Source organism: Poecilia latipinna, unplaced genomic scaffold (assembly GCF_001443285.1).
Source record: "Poecilia latipinna isolate Pla-1442-1.1 unplaced genomic scaffold, P_latipinna-1.0 Scaffold3419, whole genome shotgun sequence".
NCBI classification, from domain to species: domain Eukaryota; kingdom Metazoa; phylum Chordata; class Actinopteri; order Cyprinodontiformes; family Poeciliidae; genus Poecilia; species Poecilia latipinna.
The window spans coordinates 9,065-32,859 of record NW_015116035.1 but is presented as its reverse complement, the minus strand read 5'-3'; the positions used below and the strand labels follow the sequence as shown (position 1 = coordinate 32,859).

The following is a 23,795-nucleotide window of genomic DNA, read 5'->3' as shown; positions in this document are numbered from 1 at the left end:
CATTCCCTGAGATTCAATTAGAATAATAATAAAAAAAAACAAAACATGTTAATAAAAATAAAAGATGACTGAATCAACATGGAGGATAAATATGACTTTCACTTAATAAACTGAAATAAGTTTATGTTTTAATGACATTCCTTTTTAATCAGATACACGCAAGTTTGTTCTGTTCACTTTTGAAAAAAAGTTTAGTTTTTTTTCCTCGTTTCTCTAAAAGTAACCAGTAGGACAATGCTATAAATTTAGATTTTTCTGTACTGTGTACACCTACAGTATGTTTTTATTACTGATCAAATCTATACAGAAACTTGCATGTCAGCTGAAACAATTAGTAAAAAAAATCCCAAAACAAATCCCATTCACAAAACACAAATACAAGCCATTATCAAATGTTAACTCTTTATTTGAATAAGTAAAAAAAGGTGCAGGTAATCACAGGTGTCATGTTGTTCTCATTGTTGCATGAAACTGACTTTTTATGTTTTCCTAAAATATATTTACATGTGAAATGTCCTTGCTTCCAAACAGTCTAATCATTTTAGAGAAATGTACATAATCCGTGTCTAAACTGGTGATTAAACATTTATTAAAGTGCTTTTTATCGTCTTTTATCATTGCAGCACGAAACATCTTTACATAGCGATATACTGTACAGTTCTGCATGTGTGTTATCATTTCTCAGGCTACCTGCTTCAAAAGCTGCACATCTGTGCAGATGTATTGTATCACAGAGGTTGTACAAGTAGTTCAATTAGCTCATTATTATTATCATTATTATTTTTTTTACTTTAAAATACAATTGAAACTTGACATATACAAATAAATAGTAGTCATAGCCAGGGCTATTGCATGCAAACATCAGCAATTATGTTTCTTCAAGCAGTAATACATTTCATTACTGGTGGTGCATTTGAGCTGGGTGCAAAAGTATCTCTTAGTGTTTCCTCACACAACGTCTAACCAGTGTGTCTCTGCTGAACTCCATGAGTTTTTTTTTCTTTTCTGAAAGTCATGTTGATGCACACTATACAACGCTAATTGAAAAATGGTTGAAATATCTGACCCGTGTAATAAAATGAAAAAGGAAAAAAAAGGATAAAAGTTAGAATATCCATATAAAACATTACTCCTTGTCCATTTCCACATATTGTGAATGGTTATCAGGGGACTTGCTGTGAGTTTTACTCAAATGGAGCTTGACCGCATGATTGCTCGCAAATGTCCGACAGCAGAGCTTACATTTAAACTTTGAGTCAATGTCTTCCTCTGACACCAGAGAGTCGGTGGCTCTGATGCTGAGGGCCTTCAGCATTTCTGGCTCCTCCACCTTTGTCTGGTGCTCTACCGGCATTTTGCACATGTCTTTGATTTGGAAACCCAGATGGGATTCTAGATGGGAAATGAACGTGGTTGGCGACCTAAACTGGGAAGCACAGTCATTGCAGTAGAAGACCGGATGGCCAGTGTCCATATTCTTCAGGAACTTGGTTCCTCCTGTTTTCCTCAGCTGGTACTTTACATTCGCCAGCCAGTGGCTGATGGTGGTCATCGACAACCCAGTGAACTTGGAGATGTGCATCCGTTCCTGAGGGCCAAGATCTGAGAGCAAGTACTTCCCCTCAGACGTTTGGAAGAGGCTGGAGGCAAACTGAGCTTGCAGGATGAGAAGATGGCGAGGATTCCAGTTCGACTGCCTGCCCTTGCGTTTGTGGACGGAGTACACCTCAGCAGACACGTCCTCAAAGCGTCTGACGTCCGACTCCAACTTCATGGTCGGAATCCTTGATGGTAAGGATGGTTTTGGCGTTGTGGCTTTTGGAAGAACCTTAACCATGTCAGCAATGTCAGACAGAGCATATTTCTGTGGCATTGGTGTAGAAGGCCCCAGCAGCAAGGTGCTCGCCTTGCTGTGCTTAGATTTTGTCAGATCTATTGGTTGGTCATCATTAGCCATGAGGAAAGTCTTATCAGGTCTGTTTCTTATAGGACTTCCGAGCATTAAAGGCGGCTTCTCGTTGCCTCGGTTAAACTCAGCAAAAATTGACTGGGCGTGTGCCGATAGTTTATCTGCTCTTGAGTTATTGGGTTTATTTGCTTTGCCCAGATGATTGTTCAGAACTGACTGTAAAGCACTAAGAGGGTTTATGCCAAGCATATCTGGAGTGTCACTGAGAGGCTCTGATGTAGTGCTGCGTCCGTTGCTGGCAGCGGGGCTCGGCGTCTTGCCTCTGTCAGAGAAATCTGGGCTCAACTTCCCTTTGATCGCTTCACTTCCTTCATTCATGCAGTCTGCATCGAGCTTTGAAGAGGAAGAGGAGTCATCCTGACAATCGCTGTCATCATTCTCCAGCAGATCAAACTTAATATTCTGACTTTCTTTACCATCGCTAATGCCAACCTTTTCTTTTTTGATGTCCACGTTTTGATGCAGTCCCTGGGGAAGCTCAACTCCCAAAGCGCTGTGGTACAGTTTCCCCTTTGGGGCAATCGGCCTCAGCTTGTGGTTAAATGTCTGCTTTAGCTGTGCAGGGGGAGACGCAGAGAGAGGGGTGTTTTTGATGATGCCAGAGAGCTGATAGGCAGCATGGATGCTCGGGTAGGCACTCCAGCTTGGTGTCCCTGTCTGAGCTTTATTGATAGCGGAGGCCACTGTATTGGCTAAAGATTTTAGGATGTCCCCTCCTCCACCTGACTCTTGTTCAAGGTCTTCCTCACGAAGATAGGGGTACTTAAAGACTCCATTGCTCTCTTTTTGATCCTCATTCTCCTGCTTGTCATCTTTTGTTTCAGTTTCTTCCATTTTGTCTGACGTTCCTTCCCCCTGGCTATCCTTCTCACTGCTTCTAGGGGAGAGGTTTTTCGGCGACACCTTTTCTCCTTCAGTGTCGCTGGCTGCAGGCTCAGCTATGCCCTGGATCTTCTCCACAGCCAGTGGGTCAAGTGCTAGCTGTTTGCCCTTTTTAGATGCAGAGTTTGTGACTTTGATGAAGTGCCCAGTGACCATCATGTGCGTGGTGAGTTGCTGAAGTGTGTCATGAGAGCTCCCACACTCCATACATTTGAGAATTTGAGACTTACATGTCTCAAACTGCCATGTGTAGCTGGCTCCATTCTGATATCCATAGCGATTGTTGTTGGCGTTTGAAAGGGTGGCGGTCCGCTGTGCCTCAGAGTAGCCAGATGCACCAGTGGTGGAGTCTGGAGAGCAGGGCCTTGTGGCTTCAAACACCCGTTTCTTCGCTGGCGGCAGCAGTTTGGGTGTAATCACTGGAATTGGCTCTTTTAAAGGCACTTTTTGGTAATGCTTAGTTTTAATCATATGCACACTTAGATCCTGCAGCGAGTCAAAAGAATGGCCGCAAAACATGCATTTTAAAACTTTCTGTGCATCCTCCTTCCCTTCCATGTCTTGCAAATTTCGCTTTCTAGATTTAGAGGATGAGGCTGAGGAGTTGCTCTGCTTGCTGTGGTTATTATCTTGGTAGTGTCCGGTCTTGTTCATGTGGACAGTGAGCTCCACCAGTGTGTCATATGCAGCGCTGCAGTCCTTACAGCGGAAGCGGCTGGCTCCTGTGAACACTGAGCCACAAGGTTTGGTGGTTTGCCTATAAAGGTGAACGGAACTGAACAGGTTGGGCTTGGATGCGGGTTTCGGTGAAAGCGTCTGCTGCAAGGTCTTGGAGAGCGCGTCCTGGTGCCAGTCAAACTCACTCTTGCTACTCCCATTGGTGCTGTCGCAGTTGGCTTTGCTGGTATTTTTGCCCACTTTTAAGTCTACACCGATTCCCGTCCAGTAGGAATCTGATAGAAAGTTTGCATAGGCTGCTCTCATTTTCTCCAAACTGCTGCCTGACTCCTCTTTGTGTTTCGAACCACGACTTTCTTCATCCCTCTGGCTCTCTGGTGGCGAAGACGTTTTAAAGTCTGAGAGTCTGTCGCTGCTGTCGCTGAGACGAGACTCCAGCTCCAACTCCTGATTGGAAAGCACGCTAATGGGGGAGTTCTGGTTGCTGAAGGTGTTGGTACTCTTGTTGTCCAACTCTCTGTCCTCGCATGCCTTGGGGCTGGTCTTCTCTGAGCATTCTTCTTCGGTTTGAGCTTCAATCTCACCATCCTCTTCTGGAATGGACTCCTGGAGAGGAGCATCTTCATCTGGTTCGTACACTGAAAAAAAGAAAATGACAAAGAAAATGTGCATTAAAATACAATGTTTACCTCACAACATCTAATTTATGCTTAGATTTTTAGTGTGTGCAACAGCGCCCTATTTAGCTTTGAGTCCTTGGTTTTACATTTGATCATTATACTGCTGAAAGACATGGTTGTGACTCCATGATGCCACGCATTGCAATTAGGTTCAGAAGGGCAATTGGAAGAAAACAGGCCCACAGCATCAGTAGTCTCTACTATACAAAAAAGTGGCGCTTTCCACATGTTCATCCTTTTCTTTGTCAGTTTCATTTTACTGACGTTACCATTATTTTCTTAAAGGAGCATAGATAAAAACAGGTCCTCATTCAATGAAAGTCATGGATTACTATCTAGCAGTTCCCAAACACTTTGATTTGTTGATAAAAAGACTAAAGTTTTATTTATTCTGTTTTATTTAATTACTACTTATAGTAATTGTTAGTAAGATGCCAAGAATTTTTAGAAAATATGTTTGTTTTTTTAATATGGGACGGTTTTCATACAGAACAATGTACTCAAATAAAAATATTTTTCTGAAATATTCAGAAATATTCAGAATATGAAATATGTTGTTTCTAGACTTTTTACACATCTTTATCACTGGCGGCAGTAAGCGTAGAGGTTGCTGAACATTTAAACATTCTGTGGAGTATCATGTAAGTAGCCATTGAAGACATTATGACGTTAGATGCTTTGTGCTTGGGGAAGCTAGGAGAGCATAGCTTAACATAATGCTTTTACTAACAGACTGCTGCTGCTGTAACAGCACCATTTGATTCACGACCCGTCATTGACTTAATGCTGTGTCCAAGGGTTTCCTGGCCTCAAGTTGAGATGTTTACAACAATCATTGGCTACTGAGTGACAAAAGGAAATTGATTCTTCTGGGGCCTGTTAAGTGTTATTGCAAATGACCTATTCCACTGTGATTATGGATGCCTCAAAACTGCAATGGAAATGCGAGCCTTCTGTTCTGGGAAACATCTCATCCTCCCTGAAGCTACGTGTGAGGAATGGATTTACACGAGCCGAGTTATTCTAATGTTCAGCATCAGTCCAGAAATAACCTAATAGGCCTGCATGAACAAAAGGGGAAAAACAGTACTTCATGTTCTGCTACAAATACAAGATCTTAATATTTTGTTGACAGTGAAAATTTTAATATGTTGTTGATGCGGAAAAGCTTGTTGAGAAGCTGATTCAGTTATCAGAGAGCATTGTACAAAATTTCCGAAGATAACTGGCAATCTGTCACGTCATTATTTTTTTCCCTGACAGTCTCATAAAAAGCAATTACTTCTTTCATTATTCATATGTTTGTTCCCCCAACTCTTGGAGCACAAACATTATTGCTTCAATTAACAGATAATTAAACAACAGAATTTCTAATTGACACATTTCCCATCATCCAATTAATGGAGGCTCTGACTCAGCACCGCAGGAATTTCCTGCAGCTGCAGCGTTGGCTTCATATGGATTAAAACAACATTTTTCTCTCATTATATGTTTGGATTATTTGAAATTTAGCCACTGATAGCCTCTGTCAATGATATATCCCTGATAACGCTACACAGCAGTTCTGTAAAAATGTATGCACTCCCTTAAAAATATCTTCTTTTTCCTTTTTGCTGTGCTTAAATGTTTAAGATCATTAAATGAATTTTAAAATCACACCAATATACCTCCACTACACATAAAAAGCAGTCCAAACACCGGCAAATAAACAGTCAACAATTCCATTTATTAATGGAAAAACTATCTAAAAACAGAATCAGAAGCCTAATAAGATCAAGAATTTCCAATGAGTGTTTTACCTGGCTGTGGAAAAAGCATGTTACATTCCTTTTTAGAACTGTTTTTATTCAGGTAAACTGAAATATTTTCAAGCATGTTTAAGATCATATTAGAGCATCTAACCTGTATTTAAATGCTATACCTTTATAAATTTATGAAAATAGTGGATAATGATTCTCACTTTGGCTCATGAGTCCCAAAGCCTCAGGAATGGTTGTATAACTCTTTCTAATTGAAATGCAAATGACTTTGCTTTAATTTTTTGTTGAGTATCTTTAGTTTGTGTTGCTTTTGGAAATTAGTTAGTCTCCTTCAAGTTGTTAGCCAAGTGCTATTTAAAGAATTTCTTGATTCTACTGGTAACAAGGCTTTGGTGAAGGTAGGGAAGATGATTCAAGACAGTTTAGTTAATGACAGTAAATTCATGATTTAACAAAAGGGCAATTACATTTCCACCTACATCCCAGCTGGTCTGGGTGAGAAATTTAGCATTTGTCTGAAAATCTATTGCCAATTGTAAACATAATGTGAGCAAGATTACAAATACAAAATATAATACAAAAATATAATAGTAAAACTAGTCTAATGTTCTGCAACAACTAAGTTTTGACAACAAAAAAATAAAGTTTTTTTTTAAATAGCAGTGCATCTCTTAATGACATCTGCCAATAAATGCAGTTTGTCAGGACTGTCGCACATCTTTTTAGATACTTTCCACCTCATGGCCATGCAGGAAAAACGGGCATTTTAGGAGAGGCATGGCAGATGTGCTGGGTGTTAAATATGAATAGGACATAACAGCCCTGTCCAGGCACTTATGCATTTCATGTGGTTAATATTTCTCAGCTGAATAGAAGACTGTCCGCAGAGGGGATGGCTGCAGCCGAGCACTCAGGCGTCCCGCACCGGGCAGCCATGGAACGTCTCCATCACTCTGAAAATAAGACTTTTTTTCCCCCCTGTATCAATATTTCACAAGTGCCTCAAGAGAAACCCTGGAGATGAACTGGTTGCCGGCTAATGGATGAAGATGGAGATGGGATTCGGACTTTCAAAAACAAACATGGGCCAACTGAGGCCCAGTGAATGAGAGCGTGTAAGCACACACACACGCACACACACACACACACACACACACACACACACACACACACACACACACACACACTCATAAGCATAGATGCTCTGTGACCTTGCTCAACTGCATAGGGTTGTTTTGATTGGCTGGATGAGATCAGGGATGGAACCCAAAACACCCTTGATGCTAAGGGAGAGAGTTGTCAAGAGCACAGAGATATGTTTTATTTATAATCTTATATATAGTATTCACAGTGAAGGAGAACAGAAATGGCTGTGACAAGCTCCAGGTTGATGTCCTCCCTCTTCAAAGTTTGCCCTAAAAGTGAAAGACTGCTGGGAATGTTCACCAAAAGAGGGGAGGACATCCCGTACGCTGGTGGCTCTTTTCTTATGCCCATCTTCTGGATGAAAGACTTAGAAATACAGTGCCTTGCAAAACTGTATAATACAAGTCTTTTTACATGCTGTAAAGTTAGAATTACCAATATGCTTGCATTTTATTGTTTTTTTGTGACATAAAAATTAAATGGAATGAAAATATTACGTGATTTTAGGGGGAAAAAATGCTTTGGAGAGAAACTGTGATTCATCTTAGGTCCCTGCTTTGACTAGGCCATTCTAACAAATTAAAAGTTTTGATCTACAACTTTCTGTTATACATTCATGACTGGACTGTGCTCCTTTGTCTCTTGTGAAAAGTTTTATACAATCATTAACATGTTTTCTTCTAGGATTGTCCTGCATTTAACTACTTGACTCTGGTCTGCAACCCCATAGCATGATGCTGCCACTATTTGTTTTTCATGGTGTGGGTGATGTATTCAGAGTGATGTGGAGTGTTAGTTAGATGTGCAGTGTTTGATGATGTTTAGCAGTTTATGATTAATCAAATCAGAAACTGTATATTAGGTCTAAAATTATTCATACTCTTCTCAGATTTAGGCCAAAAGTAATCTTCCAATTGTACCAACTTTCTTCTTTTACTGGAAATAATGTTGACATTTTTGCAGAGGGAGGTAAATATTAGGGTTGTGGCAGAGAAAATGTGCAAAATTAATGGAAGGGTTTGACTGTTGTAACAAAAATAGAGATAAAAAAAGATGCACAATTTGCTACTTGTATTACTCCTTTTTTGAAGATGTTTTAAACAAAGTCAGCATTTCTATTACTGAGTGATGCCACATAAATATGGCAAACAAAAATGTAATAGAACACATTTTGTGATTTATATTTTCCTTGGAGGTGTGTAGTTTCAATCAGTACCTCTAGGAATCCACAGTACAGGCTCTGATCATTTACTGTACCAAATTTCATGCCAAAAAATTAAGCATAGGCATTTTGGAAAGGTATTGGTTGATAAAAGTCCAGAAAAACCTTCCAAATGTGTTGTTTTGGCACATTTTGGCACCATGTGTGCAATTACACATTTCTTTGTTCCTTGGTCTTCATGAAACTGTTCATTAATGTTCTTCAACAAGTCTCTCATGTAAAATGCCTCACATAAAATGGCAGTCAGTTACATCACAGGTACAAGTTTGTAGTTGTAACAAAATGTGCAAATTGCAGGGGTGGGCATTTATTGTATTGTTTATCAGTTATCGTGATAAGTTTCTCATCATGATAAGAGTTTTGATTCATCATCGTCACAATAAATTCTAAATAACATTTAAATCCCCCCAAAATGTTCTTATTGTCAGGATTGATAGTTTTACTATTTTTGTCAATAAAATAATTCATAAATATCAATAAATTTGAAAGTACAAATTTATTGTACTTTCACCAGTCACACTTCTTCATGTGACTGGTGCCTTAAAGAAGCATGTTACAAATGGGTGTCGTTTTCAAGCTTTATTTAAGTTTGTGGTTCAATAATTGCTGTAACACACAGTCACAGTCGTACATTTACCTAAAAAATCTTTATATCATCATTTTTATCATTATCACAATGGTACCGCCACATATCATGATAGAACTTTAAGTCCATATTGCCCACCCCTAGCAAATATATTTGCAGAGCACTGTAAAAGCCAAAGTAAAGCAAATTAAAAGTGCAATATACAAAAGAAAGGTTTTCATTTCCTGGCTAGTCACATGAACTTTTATTGATATTAATATGTATGTTTGTCCTATTCTTGGTATGTGAGAGTGGAATTGACAGAGATTAACAGCTGCCCTTCCTGCTGTCCTGTGCCTTTCTATCAGATGCCCTAAGCAGCAGACATCCAGAGGCACCAATTAACCTTCTGGAAGGGATTGCTCCGAGAAAGCCGCATGCCTGACTCTGCTTCCCGCTCTGTTTCTAACAGTGCTTTGCCAGCGTTTGATCTACTACGGCGCTGCAGCAAGTCCCAGTTGCACTGCTCAAAAACAAGAGAGCAGACTCAAAGACAGTGACAAAGATCACCGACCTAAGATCATTGCTGAATATAGCGAGGAAACAACCAATGAGGCTCACAAAGCAGCATTGATCAAAGAATTCATGCACAATCTGATAAAATAAAAGTCAGCAGCCGGTATTTTTATATTTCTGCCAAAAATAAAGAGAAGGAAATGCCTGCTTTGAAAACAAAGCCAAGTAAGACAACTCCTCGCCTAACCGGCCATAGAAAACAAGAGGCTGGCATGCTTGCCTGAGATTTAGCATGTCATAAACTGCTGTAAAGCCTCCAATCTGTGTCACGACAAATTTATATCTTCAGACAGAGATATGCAAAGGTCAAAAAACCTGAAGTGTCGATCGTAAATCAGGCGGCTGAAGTGTTTATAACCTTTATCCGTTAGAACAGACTCTTGGCATGGAGAGGCCTGGATTTACAGAAGCAGCGGCCTGATTCTGGGCCAAAAGACTTTTTCTCTACATCCAGAGAGGCCAGCTAGCCGCATAAAAATTACAGATTCATGACTGCATTTCCAACTGGACTGGTGCTAAAAGGCTTACATGACAACATATTTATACCTCAAGTGTAAAGCATTAGTATCTTCATAGAATACAATCTCCTATCCTTTCCAGTGAGAGTATTTGAAGGGTTTCTAGTGCACAGCTCCCTCGACACTTATTGGTACTCCACGGCAGAGATGCATACAAAGCTTCCAATAAATTTTGTAATCTTTAATTACAGAAACTAAAACTCACTGAAAAAAAAAAAAAAAGAAATAAAATGTGACCTTTGATTTGAGTACATTCATATGCATTGGGGATCTATTTTTCTATAAAAATCATCACCTATTGGCATTTCTATATTTAACACATTGACTCCCTTATCAATAGACCTGTTTTTATAATATTTCACAATATTGGAGCAAAATGGACAGATGGATCTTTGACTATTCTTTGTAAAATCTCTAATGGCTGCCAAGAGTTCTGGGTCCTACCCACTTCTCTTCAGCTCATGCCACAAGTGTTCTGCTGGACATAGGTCTAGCCTTGGAAAGGCTATGAAGGAATGCCAAATCTGTGTCTGATAAAATATTGCTGTTAATCTGGCCATGTGGTTTGGATTATCAACCTACTGAAAGAAGTAAAATAGATCTATTCTCAGTTTTCAGACAGATGAAGGTGCTATTCACTCTACCAAGATTCCCACAGCCGTTGGTATAGAAACGAGCCACATTACAGTTCCTCCAACATGATTAATACTGAACGTTTTGCTTTCCATCAGGTTTACTCCGCGTTTTTTGTTCCTTTGAAGCCCAGTCATCATCCTACACTAAAGAAATTTAAATCCCAGTTGAATTTGGCAAACTATACATTTACATTTGTAATGGTAGGACACAAAAGGATTTTTCCCAGGATGCATCCCAAGCAACCATTTGGCAGCGATATAACATCTAATAGTTGTTATTAAGCAATGCTGTCGTTATCATTCTGCTCACTCTGTAGTGAGAAGATAAACTTATAATAATTTATTTTTTTAAAATAAACTTCTTAATATTGGCTCCGACTGTAAAATATGCTAGATTTTTCTACCCATTTCCTGATTTGTGAAGGTTAATCCTCAGAAACCTTATTTGTATGGTATGTTTTCTTGTGTTTTCCAATTTTAAGAGGCCATAAAAGAAATAGAGTCCAGACTGATCACTTTAACCCTCCTGTATTCTTAACACAGCCGTCCTCAGGAGAACGGACAGACAGGCTTTTCCTGTCAGACCGTCAGTTCCCGAAACCACACAGAAGAAAAACTCATAAAAGCACATGTGGGGTAAGCGTAAGAAACTTGTGGGGTCAAATAACCCCATGTCTAAACACCACAGGAGGGTTAAGACAGTGGACTATGAACTTAAAAAAATATCCAATTACACTTATTTTCTTTGAATTGCATAAAGTGTTTTTGCATTATGCTGTTTGAAAACTAGTGAATAAATTGAAGATTGTTTCCCCAAAATTTTAATTATGAAATTACGCTATTGCAATAAATGATGGATTTAAATTTAAGGTATTTTTAAAAGTATAAACTAAATGATTACTTCAGCTGCATTTCCTTTTCAAATCAAATTTAACCAACGGTTGAATCTTTCTAACATTTTCAGCTTGTGTGATTCTATTTTAAGGCTTTTTACACATCTTTAACAGGCCTGTCAATAAGTACGAATGACAGCTGTGAAAGAGCGGTTCCAACGTCAGGAGAAACTTTTGTAATGGTGAGAACATCAACATGCAGCCACTGGAAGGTCAACATTTCCTTCATTAATCTGACAAGCCTCAGAGAGTTAGCACAGTGACGAGCGTGGCTAACGGACAGCTACAATCCCCATCGCAGGACTCCGTAAGCATCCGAGGTAACACTATCTTCAGAGAAGATTGGGTAATTCATAGGTGCCGGTGACAGGTCTGCACGTCTGTGCCACTTTCCCCACCGCTCTCCGCTTGTCTCAAGCTACAGTTTTTGCTGCTCGCAAATCAATATCTCTTTTTACTTCTCATTGATTGCCTAGCGGTGGGACCAACCTAAGCAGGACTGTTATGACATTTCTAGATTTCCCCCTGTCCTTGGAACAATCAATTACACGAGCATGGCAATCAAAACCTCTTTGCAAAATGAACCTGCTCCATGACATTTTCATCTCCCGGATTTATGCCATGAGAGAGGGAGAAAAAAAAGAAAAAGAAAAAAAAAAGAGGAGAGAGAGAAAAGGAGGCCTGCTGGATGGGCAGAACACACACTAACAACACAGGTCAGTCTCCAGGCTGTCTCAGAAAATCTGAGATTGTGTTTCTTCTTTCTCGTGTAAATTATAGAGCCAGCTAATTGTGCCTGTACGTTCTGAAACTCTTAGTCACAGTGCTCATCTGCCGTTATAAATAGGTGTGAAATGTCAGTCAAAAAGTACTCAGTGTGCAAAAAATAATTCCCAACAAACTTTTCCGCGCTTGCAACACTGAAAACAGGATGGCATGCTTCCCAAAAAATAAAGACCCAAACAACAAAAAAACAATCAAGTCACCCTGATGTGATTTCTTCCGTGAGCTATCATTAGGATGAGAATCACATGCCACCAGGTTTAAATATTTGACAGTGATATCTGACTAACTCTGCAAGAACCGTGTGTCACGATCAAATGCATGCATTGTCAGACATCCAGATGTTTGCCTTGATGACATGTCTGAAGTTAAGTCTGAACCGAATCACATGAGAAATGGTGAAGACCTAATTTGGAGCCCCGGAGCCATCTTTAAGGATCTACAAACACCTCTCTGGATTATTCCCTGTCAGGCAGAAGGCACTCTGAGCCCAAGGACACTGTGGAGCGTCAACAGAACCATCAAACTCAGAATGCACCCTTTGACAAAAATTGTTCGGGGGTTAATTGATAGAGAGTTTTCGACTTACTTTTAAACAGGAGTGTGTCATAAGATCTCACGAGTATTATTTTCTAACACATAAACCTCAGTACGGAGCAGACAAACTGTAACTGAGTCTACCTCTTGTTGTATTCTGACAGCACACTAGTATGTATTCTGGGAAAAAACAAAAAACAAAAAGAAGGATTAGATAATATGAAGTGGGTTTAAAAGCAGCCACGAGCATCCAGAAAGTGGTTTTGTTGGATCTTTTTAAAGCTCTGAGTACAAAACCACGAGATGGAAACAACTCTCTCAGTTAATTTTTGTATGCATGAAGGAGATGTTACTTAAAGCGCATTACGTACTTCACTAAACACAAGCTATTCATGCAGATAAATGCCTCGCTTTCACCCACCCTCAACTTTAATATTTAATAGACTAATATAATCAAATGAAAAGTCGCAGCTTGGAGAAAAAAAAAAAAAAAACAGAAAAAGAAATAGACAACTTGAGGACAGATTGTGAACACAACAAATGGCACAATGTGCTCAGATGGACCCCGAGCCAGATTAATAAGATAGGATCGCAAATATGACACCATATCCTGCCATCTGGCTGTTCATTTGGGCAAAAATGATCACAATAATTATGGCAATTAATCAAAAGTGTTTTCACAACCAGCACTCTGTTAACTAAAAACACGGAGAACCCTGGAATACACAATTAACACATTAACATTAGGCGTGCTTACTTTCAGTTACTGTGGAGCATTTTTCTGTTGGTTTCTAAAAGCCTGCCTGTGTATCCTGGACGGGAGCTAACGGTGGCATTAAGTGAGCCACACCAGGCTGCAGCACCTCCACTCCAGGAGCTCCTTCACTCCGTGATGTCAGCGAGCGACGCTGCTCCTTTTGATGCCTGCTAGAAGCTTCTGCACCCATCAGTCGGCCCCTCAGTCTAATTGGAAGTGAGCGGTGGGAGAGCACGGCGATCTGCACTCCAGCACCTAAGTCATCATTTTAAACTTGCCACTGCTGGCACACAATGCATACTGCTACCTGGTGTAGCCCTGCAACAAAAAGAGTCTTTTCAGTGGAGAAAGAGAAAAATATGTCCAACAGTCCCACCCAGTGAAATAGACTAGTTTCATCGTTTGATTGGACTAATGAGAGTAAAGTCTTTAGCTACATGTGTCTAAATCTGCAGTTAGAGTTACTTTGAACTTTTGAAAATAAATTCTAGTCAAACTGTGCCATCTCGATTTTGTATAAAATACAATGTATCAATGTGAGACAATTCAAAGTCACTTTGACAACAAACAAGGGTTTAAAATGTATGTTGAATAATCTGAACATAAGGACTTGTAAGGCTATGAAGTTGTGCAACTACAATAAATAACATCTAAGGGCAGGAGTCTGTCTGAAGTAATTTCTGGTTTGATCGTGTATCATTCTCTGCCTCAAACCAGGGTTTACACAGAATAAGTTAAAAGGTGAAAATGCTTCTTTTTTTATGTAGTAAATGAGAGAAAGATGGAAAAAAATATAGTCATATGGGTATAAAAAGGGAATATAAATGGACGAAGGCGGAAAAATTAAAACTAAAAAATTCTTTGTCTTTGTTTTCACAAATAAACTGGATTTTGTTAACGCGTGGGAACAGTAATAACGGCTCGTTTGAAGTAAATTGTGATGTAATGTAATAAGATCTCTTCATAAAGCTTGTTTCTTCTACAGGAAACATTACAATTAATTTTAATTACACATAGGATTCAAGGATTTTTCAAATTATTAATCACCATGGTTTATCAAAAGTACCACTACTGAAGCCTTCAAAGCATAAATTATGACTCCAAATTATTTTTATACAATAACCCTGCTAACATGGTACAGCAATAAACACAACTGAGTCCATCAGAAGAGGATAACAATATCCTTACGCAAACTAAAATAACCAATTTAGCACTTCCCATATAAAATGTTTCCTTACCATGTTATTTAACATATTTCTGCTAATGCATAATTCTTCAGGTTTGATCAGACTGAGTTCTTTACATTTTGGGAACAAAAAACAAAAACAACAACTCCAAAAATCCTTTACTGGTATTGCTAATGAAATGTCAACAAACACACACAACAAAACTGAAATATATTTTTTTCACACTGAAAATGATTAACCTGTAAACATTTTGTTTTGGTCTGACTAGTGAGTGTTTCAGTTTTTACTTATCATTAGCCAGCTCCAGTTAGCTGCCATTAGACATACAGTTAGCTTCCATTAGCAACCAGTTTTGTACATTATTATGGTGCTTATTTTACATTTAGACCAAGTAGAATTGGCCTGTCAATGTTGACTGTTTCTATTAGGACTCCAAAATTATCCTAGAAACAACTTAAAAGTAGTGAGTTTTGTTGAAGCTAATGTTGCCTGACAAAGTCATGCTAACCGCAAAAGGATAGAGCTTTTTGAGGTATATATCGCAAGATCTCAGTGCACCTCTTATATTTGGTCATGTGTGGCATAGTTTAAGACTGAGGCTCATATTCAATTTCCGTTCAGTTTTCAAGAAAAGGGTCTCTAAGCACCACAATGAAAACTTCACACTATTCACAGAGGCACATGTCTTCAGATCCACTAACAATCTGCATAAAATGGCAGCAACATGGTTGTTTTTGCCATTCTTTCTAGTCAATAATTAAAATTAGCGACTGCTGAATGAGCTGTGTATGAAGTTCTGTATAAGCAGTAATAAATATAACATGAACACAGCCTGTCCGTCTCCTTTTTGTCCCATTTTTCCAGCATGCAGAGATTTTTCTAAACAATCTGATGAATGCGTAGGAGAGTGTAACATCAGTGGAGGAGTTTATGGATGATCCTGAAGATAAAGTTCCAGCTGGAGAAGCAGGAGCAGGACAGCGCCGGCTGCAGTGCATCTTCCACCGTAGCGGGAGGGGAGCAGCGGCGCGCCGCTCTGTCACTCGCTTTCTGAAGAGCCTGTGACACGGCTCTCCACGAGCGACATGATGAGGTCTGATGGTTCCTTTCTGCAGAATAGCAGTTTACCCCTCGTTCACCCTTATCAGAGAGTGAACCCATCATCTCGCTGCACGCCACTCAGGAGCGCCTCGCATATTGGAGCTGACCAGTCGAGCAAACAGGGCGGTACTAATAAAAGACCATCTTGCTTCGGTTCAAATTTCCCTGATTGAATGTCAGTCAGGAATGTTTGCGTGACAGCGGGGTAGAAAGTGGGCCATCATTTAAAGGAACACTGCCATGAACACATGATGCCTTTGTTCTCTGTTTATGAGTGAAAGGTATGATGGCCTGCAGCCACCTAGCATGCTGTTTGTTTTCCATGCAAACTAAATAAAGCGCTTCTCAGTTTCTACTTAAACATTTCTGGATCAGAGCAACACCATTCTGATTAACTGCCTTCAAATGTTTATTTCCTTGTTTGCGCTTTCATTACTTCATTATAAAGTACCGAATGAAGCAGCCCGCCTCCTTGGCTTTCTGCTGTGTTGCATTCAGTTTCCCCCTGAGAGCTGTGGATGTATATACAGTGCTCACAGGCCCTGCATCATAAACTTTGCATGAACCCTAAACGCAGGCCCTCCCAAACAACACGGGCCCTCCATCAAGGTCAAGCCCTGATAAATCTGATAGTGCAGCTGGAGGAGAATGTGTGTATTCTATTAGAACAATCTGCATTTCACTAACTCTTCCCACCCGCTCTATTCCGGTCCGAATCTTTCATTACGTTCTGGACGGACTCCACCAGAAGCTTTTCTCTAACATGCAGCTTCAGTAAAAAGATGCATTTTATTTTGTGTTTTTTTTTTTTTTTACATTTCAAGTTCATTATACAAGATTGCTACTTTTTCCCTTCATTAAAAACAATGAAGCTACAGAGTGAGAGTTTGCAGCTGAAGCGTGGTACTGTCAGTTTCTAGAGGGTGGCAGTGGTGGTGGGGGGGGGACCAAAGGCTGCTTCATGGCAAACATAAAGGGAGAGAAAGCGAGCCAGCCCAACCTGGAGCTCAGCGGGACGAGAAAACAAGCAGCAGCCAGAGAGGCAGAAAAGCTTCAAAACAGCCACTTCCCTCCCTTATTCACATTCATTTTAATGGCAAATTTGTTGTCAAGTGTCCTCCGTGAAATGATTAGGGCCCACTGTTTTTGTGAAAAGTGCAAACTTCTGGATTTGCCTGCCGCGCCTTGTCACATTGACAGGCTACTCGGAGAACAATGGCTGCCCAAACAGTGAAATGTGTTGGCACCCAATAGTTGAAAGTTTCCCCTCAAAAACGGGCCTGCCGCTGTTTGTGGTTATTCCGCCGCGTTGATATCTCGATGTTGATTAGAATGAAAAAAGCAGCCAGTGAATTGGGCTCCCCAGAGCCGGCACATAAAGCACCGCGAGAGATTGACAGTCGCTCCATTGAGCCAATTATTTGTGTTCATGAGACCTTTTTCTATTAAAACTGGTTAAAGACTCCAGTCATTGTTGGGGTGTCTGAATTAAGCTGCTGGTGGAGTTTACGGAAAACCAACAGCAGTTAATGGGAGCGCTGCCTACTTAACGGCGCTTTTACTACATGAACTAATCACAGCTATAATAATGTTTCCATTACGTGTTAAAGTTGAGCACAGTGCTTTTTAGAATAAAATGCGTAAAAGGCAAATTATCCTCAAGTCTACAATACAGGAAATGCAATAAAACCAGATCAGGAGGGCCATATGTGTAGGATTAATGTAACACTGCATACATACCAAAGCTGGTCAAATGTTGCTGATGGAGAGAGGAAATATTTTCCACCTCTCACTATATCGTCATTTAGTCCGCAAGTCGGCGGCGTGACATTTCTGAGGTGTTCGGCTTTAATGGAGGAGGAGCAGGCTGCGGAGCCCTTTTATTCATTGCATGGGAAAAAGTGGTTAATTTATTGAAAAGAAGGTAGGCGGACGAAGCAGCCGAACAGAACTGATACCCCGTGTGGCTGTAGGTTGTGCACCGAGAGGGAGGAGACAGGAGAGCAAGAGGAGGGAGGAATGGGGGAGTGGAGTGGGGGAGAAGGAGGCCGAGGAAGGCGGAGACCAGAGCGACAGAGGAACGGCTAATGGAAATGAGTGACAGGCTTTCAGAATGATTTACAACGGGTGGCGCTGCGGCAGAGTCGGCGCTTGATGGATGATCCTGAAAGACGGAGACGAACCATAAATCATGTCTTTGAATCATTGACAGAGATAAAGGAGGGGGAGAAAAAGCAATGGCATTGACGTTCATTCTTCCAATAATGTACATTGACGAGTTACACTACGGAGCCTTAATTAAAAAGTGAACACGGGTCTTCTCCCTCTCTCGACTCCCCTCTTCTCCTCCTCTTGCCTCCCCCCTGTGCCTCCATCCCTCTCTTCTTTCTATTGCGATATCAATGGTAATTAAAGATGCAGCATCCCCGGCCCGTGTCCCACAGCCACTTCCTTCAGCTTCCAACAGCAGCCAGATTAGATAAGTGCCTTGCTAAAAGATAATGTCACCCCTCAACAATATCAGGATGAGTCCGGCTCATTTGTTTCTACATCTGTACGGCCAAAAGTCTGAGATGAGAAAGAGACAGGACATAAAAGAAGGAATAAATAAAGATACAAAAGAAAATACTCACACACTGGTAATGTTTAGTAGAGATTGTAACTGACTGACTTTATGCTTGACCAGTGAACTCAGTATCAGTAAGGTAACTTTCTATATCTGCACAGTCACAAGTCTAAGAAACTCAAATATGCCGTGTTATTATTACTTCACTTATAACAAGACATTGTTCCAATCTTATACATAGAACTAATACATTTTCATCAATATTAAGTAATTATTGACTTAAAACAAGCTCATGTGTCTTGCTAAAAAGTGACTTGTACATTAATTTTGTCTTAAGTCAAGTGTATTAAGATCTAGAAACTAGACTAGACATATTTGGTACAATTGCGTGTTTTTACATTTAGGGACTACTGAGGTGTGTTGACCCTCGATGTGGAAGCTATAAATACTGTAAAATGTCTCTAAGTTACAGTATCTGTGATGGATATTCTACACCTTATCTGTTGCACACTGATGAAAAAGCAGCTCATATACAGCGAACCCCTGGTTTTTGTGAGGGTTAAAATCTGTGAATAACTGAGATCACGCATATAACACAAACAATAATATTCACAGTCTTCCTGATTTCTACCTTTGGAGGTACAGCCAATAAACGGTGCTCTTGTATTGGATGCTTTGCAAAAGTAACAGGTATTTCAGCTTCCCAAGATGTACTTTCTTTTGAATATATTAGATATATGTAATGGAAAATATTCTGGAATATTCTAGAGTTGCGTTCCGCAGAAAAAATCCGCAAATAGTAAAGCCCCCATAGTCGGGATCCACTGTATTCTTCAGTAGGGATGCACCAAAAAATAAACAGGTGACTTGAGTTGGTCGACTTTATGCCAGATTTTACTTGATCACTGATTGGCTGGCCAGAAACTAAATATGTAATCTTGTTTTTTTGAACTAGTGTACATACAGCTTGCAGTGCTAAATGAGCTAATCATGCTAAATACTAATGTAAGACTGTTTTAGGCTAACCATTGGAATTAGGAGATGTTTGCAATCTTCTAGGAACAAAGATAGCTAACTCAGCAACTAATACAGGAATTGATCATTAGCATTAGCAATGCTAACTGTGCTAAAAACTAATAAGCTTGTTAACTCTGGGATTTTTGACAATGTCATAGTGGAAAGTCGTTGTACTGCAGAGCTTTGTAACATCCACCTCTCTCTCTCACAAACAGTGTGATGTAGCTATCAACCTGAACAAAAAAGTTTTTTAAGCATGGAGCTTCTGGAAGCTCTGTAATAGTTACAATAAACTAATGAATTGTTTAAAAATCTAAAATGAAACAGTGATGAAAGAGAATTAATGGTTCTTAAAAAAATCATTATCTTTAGATGTAGAAACATCTTTTACAGTATCTTTAGAAGGTGTAAAGATGCTGGCTTAATATACAAACAGCTCTGGTTTTTGTAGACTTTCAATGATTCAGAAAGACAGCTCTGTAACTTTAGACTGCTTTTGAAAAAATTGTTTTTTAGAATAAATATTTCAGTATTAAAACTGTTGAATGTGTTTCATGGAAATTAACACCCCCACCTTTTAAATGTATCCATGAACCACATAAAATACTTTGTTGTCAAAACATAAATTGGAACCGGCTGAACCTGAATCAGCAGGTCAGAACTTCACAATCAGCATCTTTGATCGGTGGATTTCTACTCTTTAGTTTTACTTTGCGAGGACATTTAAGCAAATAGAGACTTTTTTAATCTGTTTTCCCAACATCTCTTTCTCAGGAACCGTGGTGCTGCTCTGCCTTTAGTGCAGATGGCACTTTGATAAGCAGGAGGAGCCCTTCAGGAAGCGGAGAGGCTGAATGAGTGGCATTCCACATCAGCTGAGCTCCCTTAAAGTGCACACAATAGAGCAATGAGGTGAGAGTAATCCTAAACATCTGTCTTGTGTGTTCTACACGCACAGGCTGTTTGTTCAAGTTCAAGGATAGACATTAGCAAGATCAAGGGGTGTGGGGGTATTCAGAGAGGAGGATGTATCAATTCATGCACTAGTTCTCCAAAGGGATTAAACAGGGTCTCTGCAGTCTGTCCCTCTCTCTGCTCAGGCAAACAGAATGAAGAGGGCTGCCCTACTAATGCAAATATCCCCTTTCATGACATTACAAATGAATACTTAGATCTGTCTATTTGATTGGTTTAAACAAACCGGAGGTCTGTGCAGAAAAAAAGCTGCAGTTTGCCGTTCTGCGACACAGAGCTGAAATGGGAGCTGAACACTTGGTGGTCGTCGCTGAACGCCGAAAGACCGATGGCGGTAACCCTGGTCCTGCAAAAACCCACCCTGCCCGGTCTGCATGTTTCTGAATGATTCATGCTGCCGCTCAAACACAAAAGCTAGCACATGATTCCAGTGCCATTTTCATCTGAAGGCTTGAAATTGTTCATATCATGTCTGATCGCATCCTTGCATCAAAACACTGCTTGATGGACAAGGGAAATAATTACTTGTCATTCACATGTCTGGGCTTTCTCTTCTCGCCTCTTTTGTTGTTGTTAAACATGTTTCTCTGTTAAACACTTTTCCTTCGCAGCCTCCCCCCTTCCCGTTCCAAACTCCAAAACAACCTCGACTCAAACTTTAAAGTTGAGATGAGAAAGTGAATTTTTGCTAAATCCTCACACCTACGTTTGTGAGAACTGACTCCTCGGCTGAATGAATCAAATGCTCGGAGCATAATGAACTTCTTGGAGTCTCTGTCATTAGCGGACAATAGCTCCAGCTGATCTTAAATGGTCTTAAAAGATGATCCATAAAGTAATGAAGCCAGCTCTGCTGCTGGCCTGACGCCCGAAACGGGACATAATCAAAGCCGCAGGGGACACGCCGGAGCTACTGTTACTGCTCAACATCCCTCCACTTCCCCACTGAATGCTCTTTGAAGGGTAAAATCTGCTTGTCATTATGCTGTAGATTGTGAATATTCAAAATTCACTGCGTGCGTTTCAAGGCTGTCAGCCGGGAGCACAGAGCGCCTTCAAACCCTGCTGGGTCTTCTGTAAGAGCAGCTTGTAGTGTCCAAGGCCCACCCTCCTCCTGACTCTTCTGCCCGGACCACCCTGCTCGCTGCGTTGCACTCCATGACAGGACGATGCGGCTCAGTCCTTGGACCCATCGCATTGTTTTTCTTGGACCATGGTGAAAGCAAATAGCAGCTAAAGGGCCCCTGCGCTCGGAGTAAAAAACCAAAAACCCATGCGGTCGTTCATCAAAGCCAAGACAAGTCGCTACTCCCCCATCAAACCCTCCCCATTTCCCCCCCGGGGGCACAGCTATCTCCAGCCTCCCCCACTCTGGGTTTTAACTAGGACTCCAAATAATTCCAGAAATGACAAATGATACTTATATCTCTGTGCCTGTGCCGAATCAATAAGCATGCAGAACAACTATCCATCTTGAGAGGTATCGACGTACGCGGCCCCAACGTCGGCGGAGAAGCACTTGGTGGCTTTATTCGGGGGGCTGCGATGGGCGGAAAAAAACAACAAAAAAAACCCAGCACGCTCTCCCACAAGTGGTAGCAATCCAAAATCTATTACCAGGAAGTGCAGCATGTGGAGAGATTTTTCCTAAGAACAAAGATCGCTGGGAAGAGAAAGAGGACCGATCATTTGTGAACTGGGACGGGGCTTATTTTGACAGAAGCACCTGCACATGTTTACATGGCAGTTGTGTGCTGGTGTGAGCTGATGGGTGGCGATACGGCCCCCTCTTAGGTGCTCTCCCCCCAGCCCCCCAGCTGGATCGGAGCAGCTGACAGATAGCACTTCAGAGCAGCTTTAGCTGCAGCTCCCCTTGAGGGGTGTGATTGATGACTCGCGCTGCCACCTAGATCCATTTTCCCCTCCAATCTGACTCCTCACAGGTAGCGCACAGTCCTCCCTCCTTCTCCTCCTCTCCCTTTCTCTCTCATCTCCTCTAAAAATTTGAGAGGGCTCATTTTCACAGAAGGAGTTTACCAACAGAGCGACTTCAAAACATCTCCTTTGGACAAATTAAAAACAGAATCGTACAGAGGAAATAATTGGGGATAAATGCCTTGCACAGCCGTTTTGATCCTGAACATTAGAGATCAGAAAAGTATAAGAAGGGGGAAAAAAAAAAAAAAAAAAACAGTTCGATGTTTGCAGGCATAATGTCATTAGCAAGGAGAATGTTAAGACCCAAGACCCCTGCAGGTCTGAAGGCATTTAAGAACAGTTAGCTAAGCCATCTGGTAGACAATTACACAGGAACAAACACACCGCCTCAGCAAATAAAGCTCAGCTCATCAATCACCAGAATGGCCAGAACTTGGCCTGTTATTCCCTCTGATTTAATAACCCGGTGAACTACAGTCTTATCCAGTCAACTGAAGAGCATCCATACATTCACCAAAAAGCTCACAACTACAATGTCCTGCCAAAGTATTCATACCCATTCAACGTTTTCATGTTTTTATGACATTAAAACCACAAACATAGTTTTTTTTTTTTTTTTTCCAGATGTGTGATAGACTAACACAACACAAGATTAATGGATTCAGATTTTTTTTTACAAAACAAAAAATGAAAAGTGTATGTTGCTTTTGTATTCAGCCCCATTCACTCTAAAGCCATTCTACTGATTAGACCTGAAGAAACAACGTGGAAAATATTCTGGTATGGTGGTGGCAGCATCATGCTGTGGGGATGCTTTTCTTCAGCAAAAACATGGATGGTAGTAAAAGTTCATGGGAAGACGGATGAAGCAAAATACAGTGGGGCCACATTATTCGCCACATTATTTGTAGGAGTTAGGTACAATTGCTACCGGCAAACAGCTAAAATTCGCTTCTGGATTGGCTGCTTTGCTAAAGACGTCCAGTAGTATTTCAACTTTGCAAACTGCATTTTTTTTTTCAAATATTTTGGATATTTTCTAGGATAAAGCAAGTTTTCCGCTAATAACGGAGGGTTACGTGAATCTACAAAGGCTGAAGCGGGAATATGCAGGTTTCCTCTATTCAGGGTAATTTTGTACAGAATATAGGCTGTAAAAAACTAAGGACACTCAGCAGGACAACAACCCTGGACATACACCCAAAGCTACAGTGTAACGGTTAAGAATAAGACATAAATCTTTATTTGTAGATGTCCAAAGTTGACATAATCCAAAAGCGCTCCAGCTGTGATTTAAAAAAAAAATCAGTTCTACAACTTATTTTATACTTTCAATTTTTCTTTTTTTTTCTTTAAGAAATCAATGTTCTTCCAATACTTTCTGTTGTTCTTCTGCACACGTTTCTAATT

At 40.4% G+C, this 23,795-nt stretch overlaps 1 protein-coding gene across 1 annotated transcript; it reads right to left on the bottom strand.

The window, feature by feature from the left end:
• Positions 1-388: 388 nt before the first annotated feature.
• Positions 389-4,232, bottom strand: tshz2 (teashirt zinc finger homeobox 2). Its single transcript, XM_015023812.1, has one exon. It carries the CDS (start codon positions 4,199-4,201, stop codon positions 1,127-1,129), a length of 3,075 nt encoding a protein of 1,024 aa, XP_014879298.1. The 5' UTR covers positions 4,202-4,232; the 3' UTR covers positions 389-1,126.
• Positions 4,233-23,795: the final 19,563 nt, after the last annotated feature.

Bases quoted from the DNA above. Each gene is read 5' to 3' on its own strand.
- tshz2 (XM_015023812.1), bottom strand. From the start codon at position 4,201: ATGCACATTTTCTTTGTCATTTTCTTTTTTTCAGTGTACGAACCAGAT.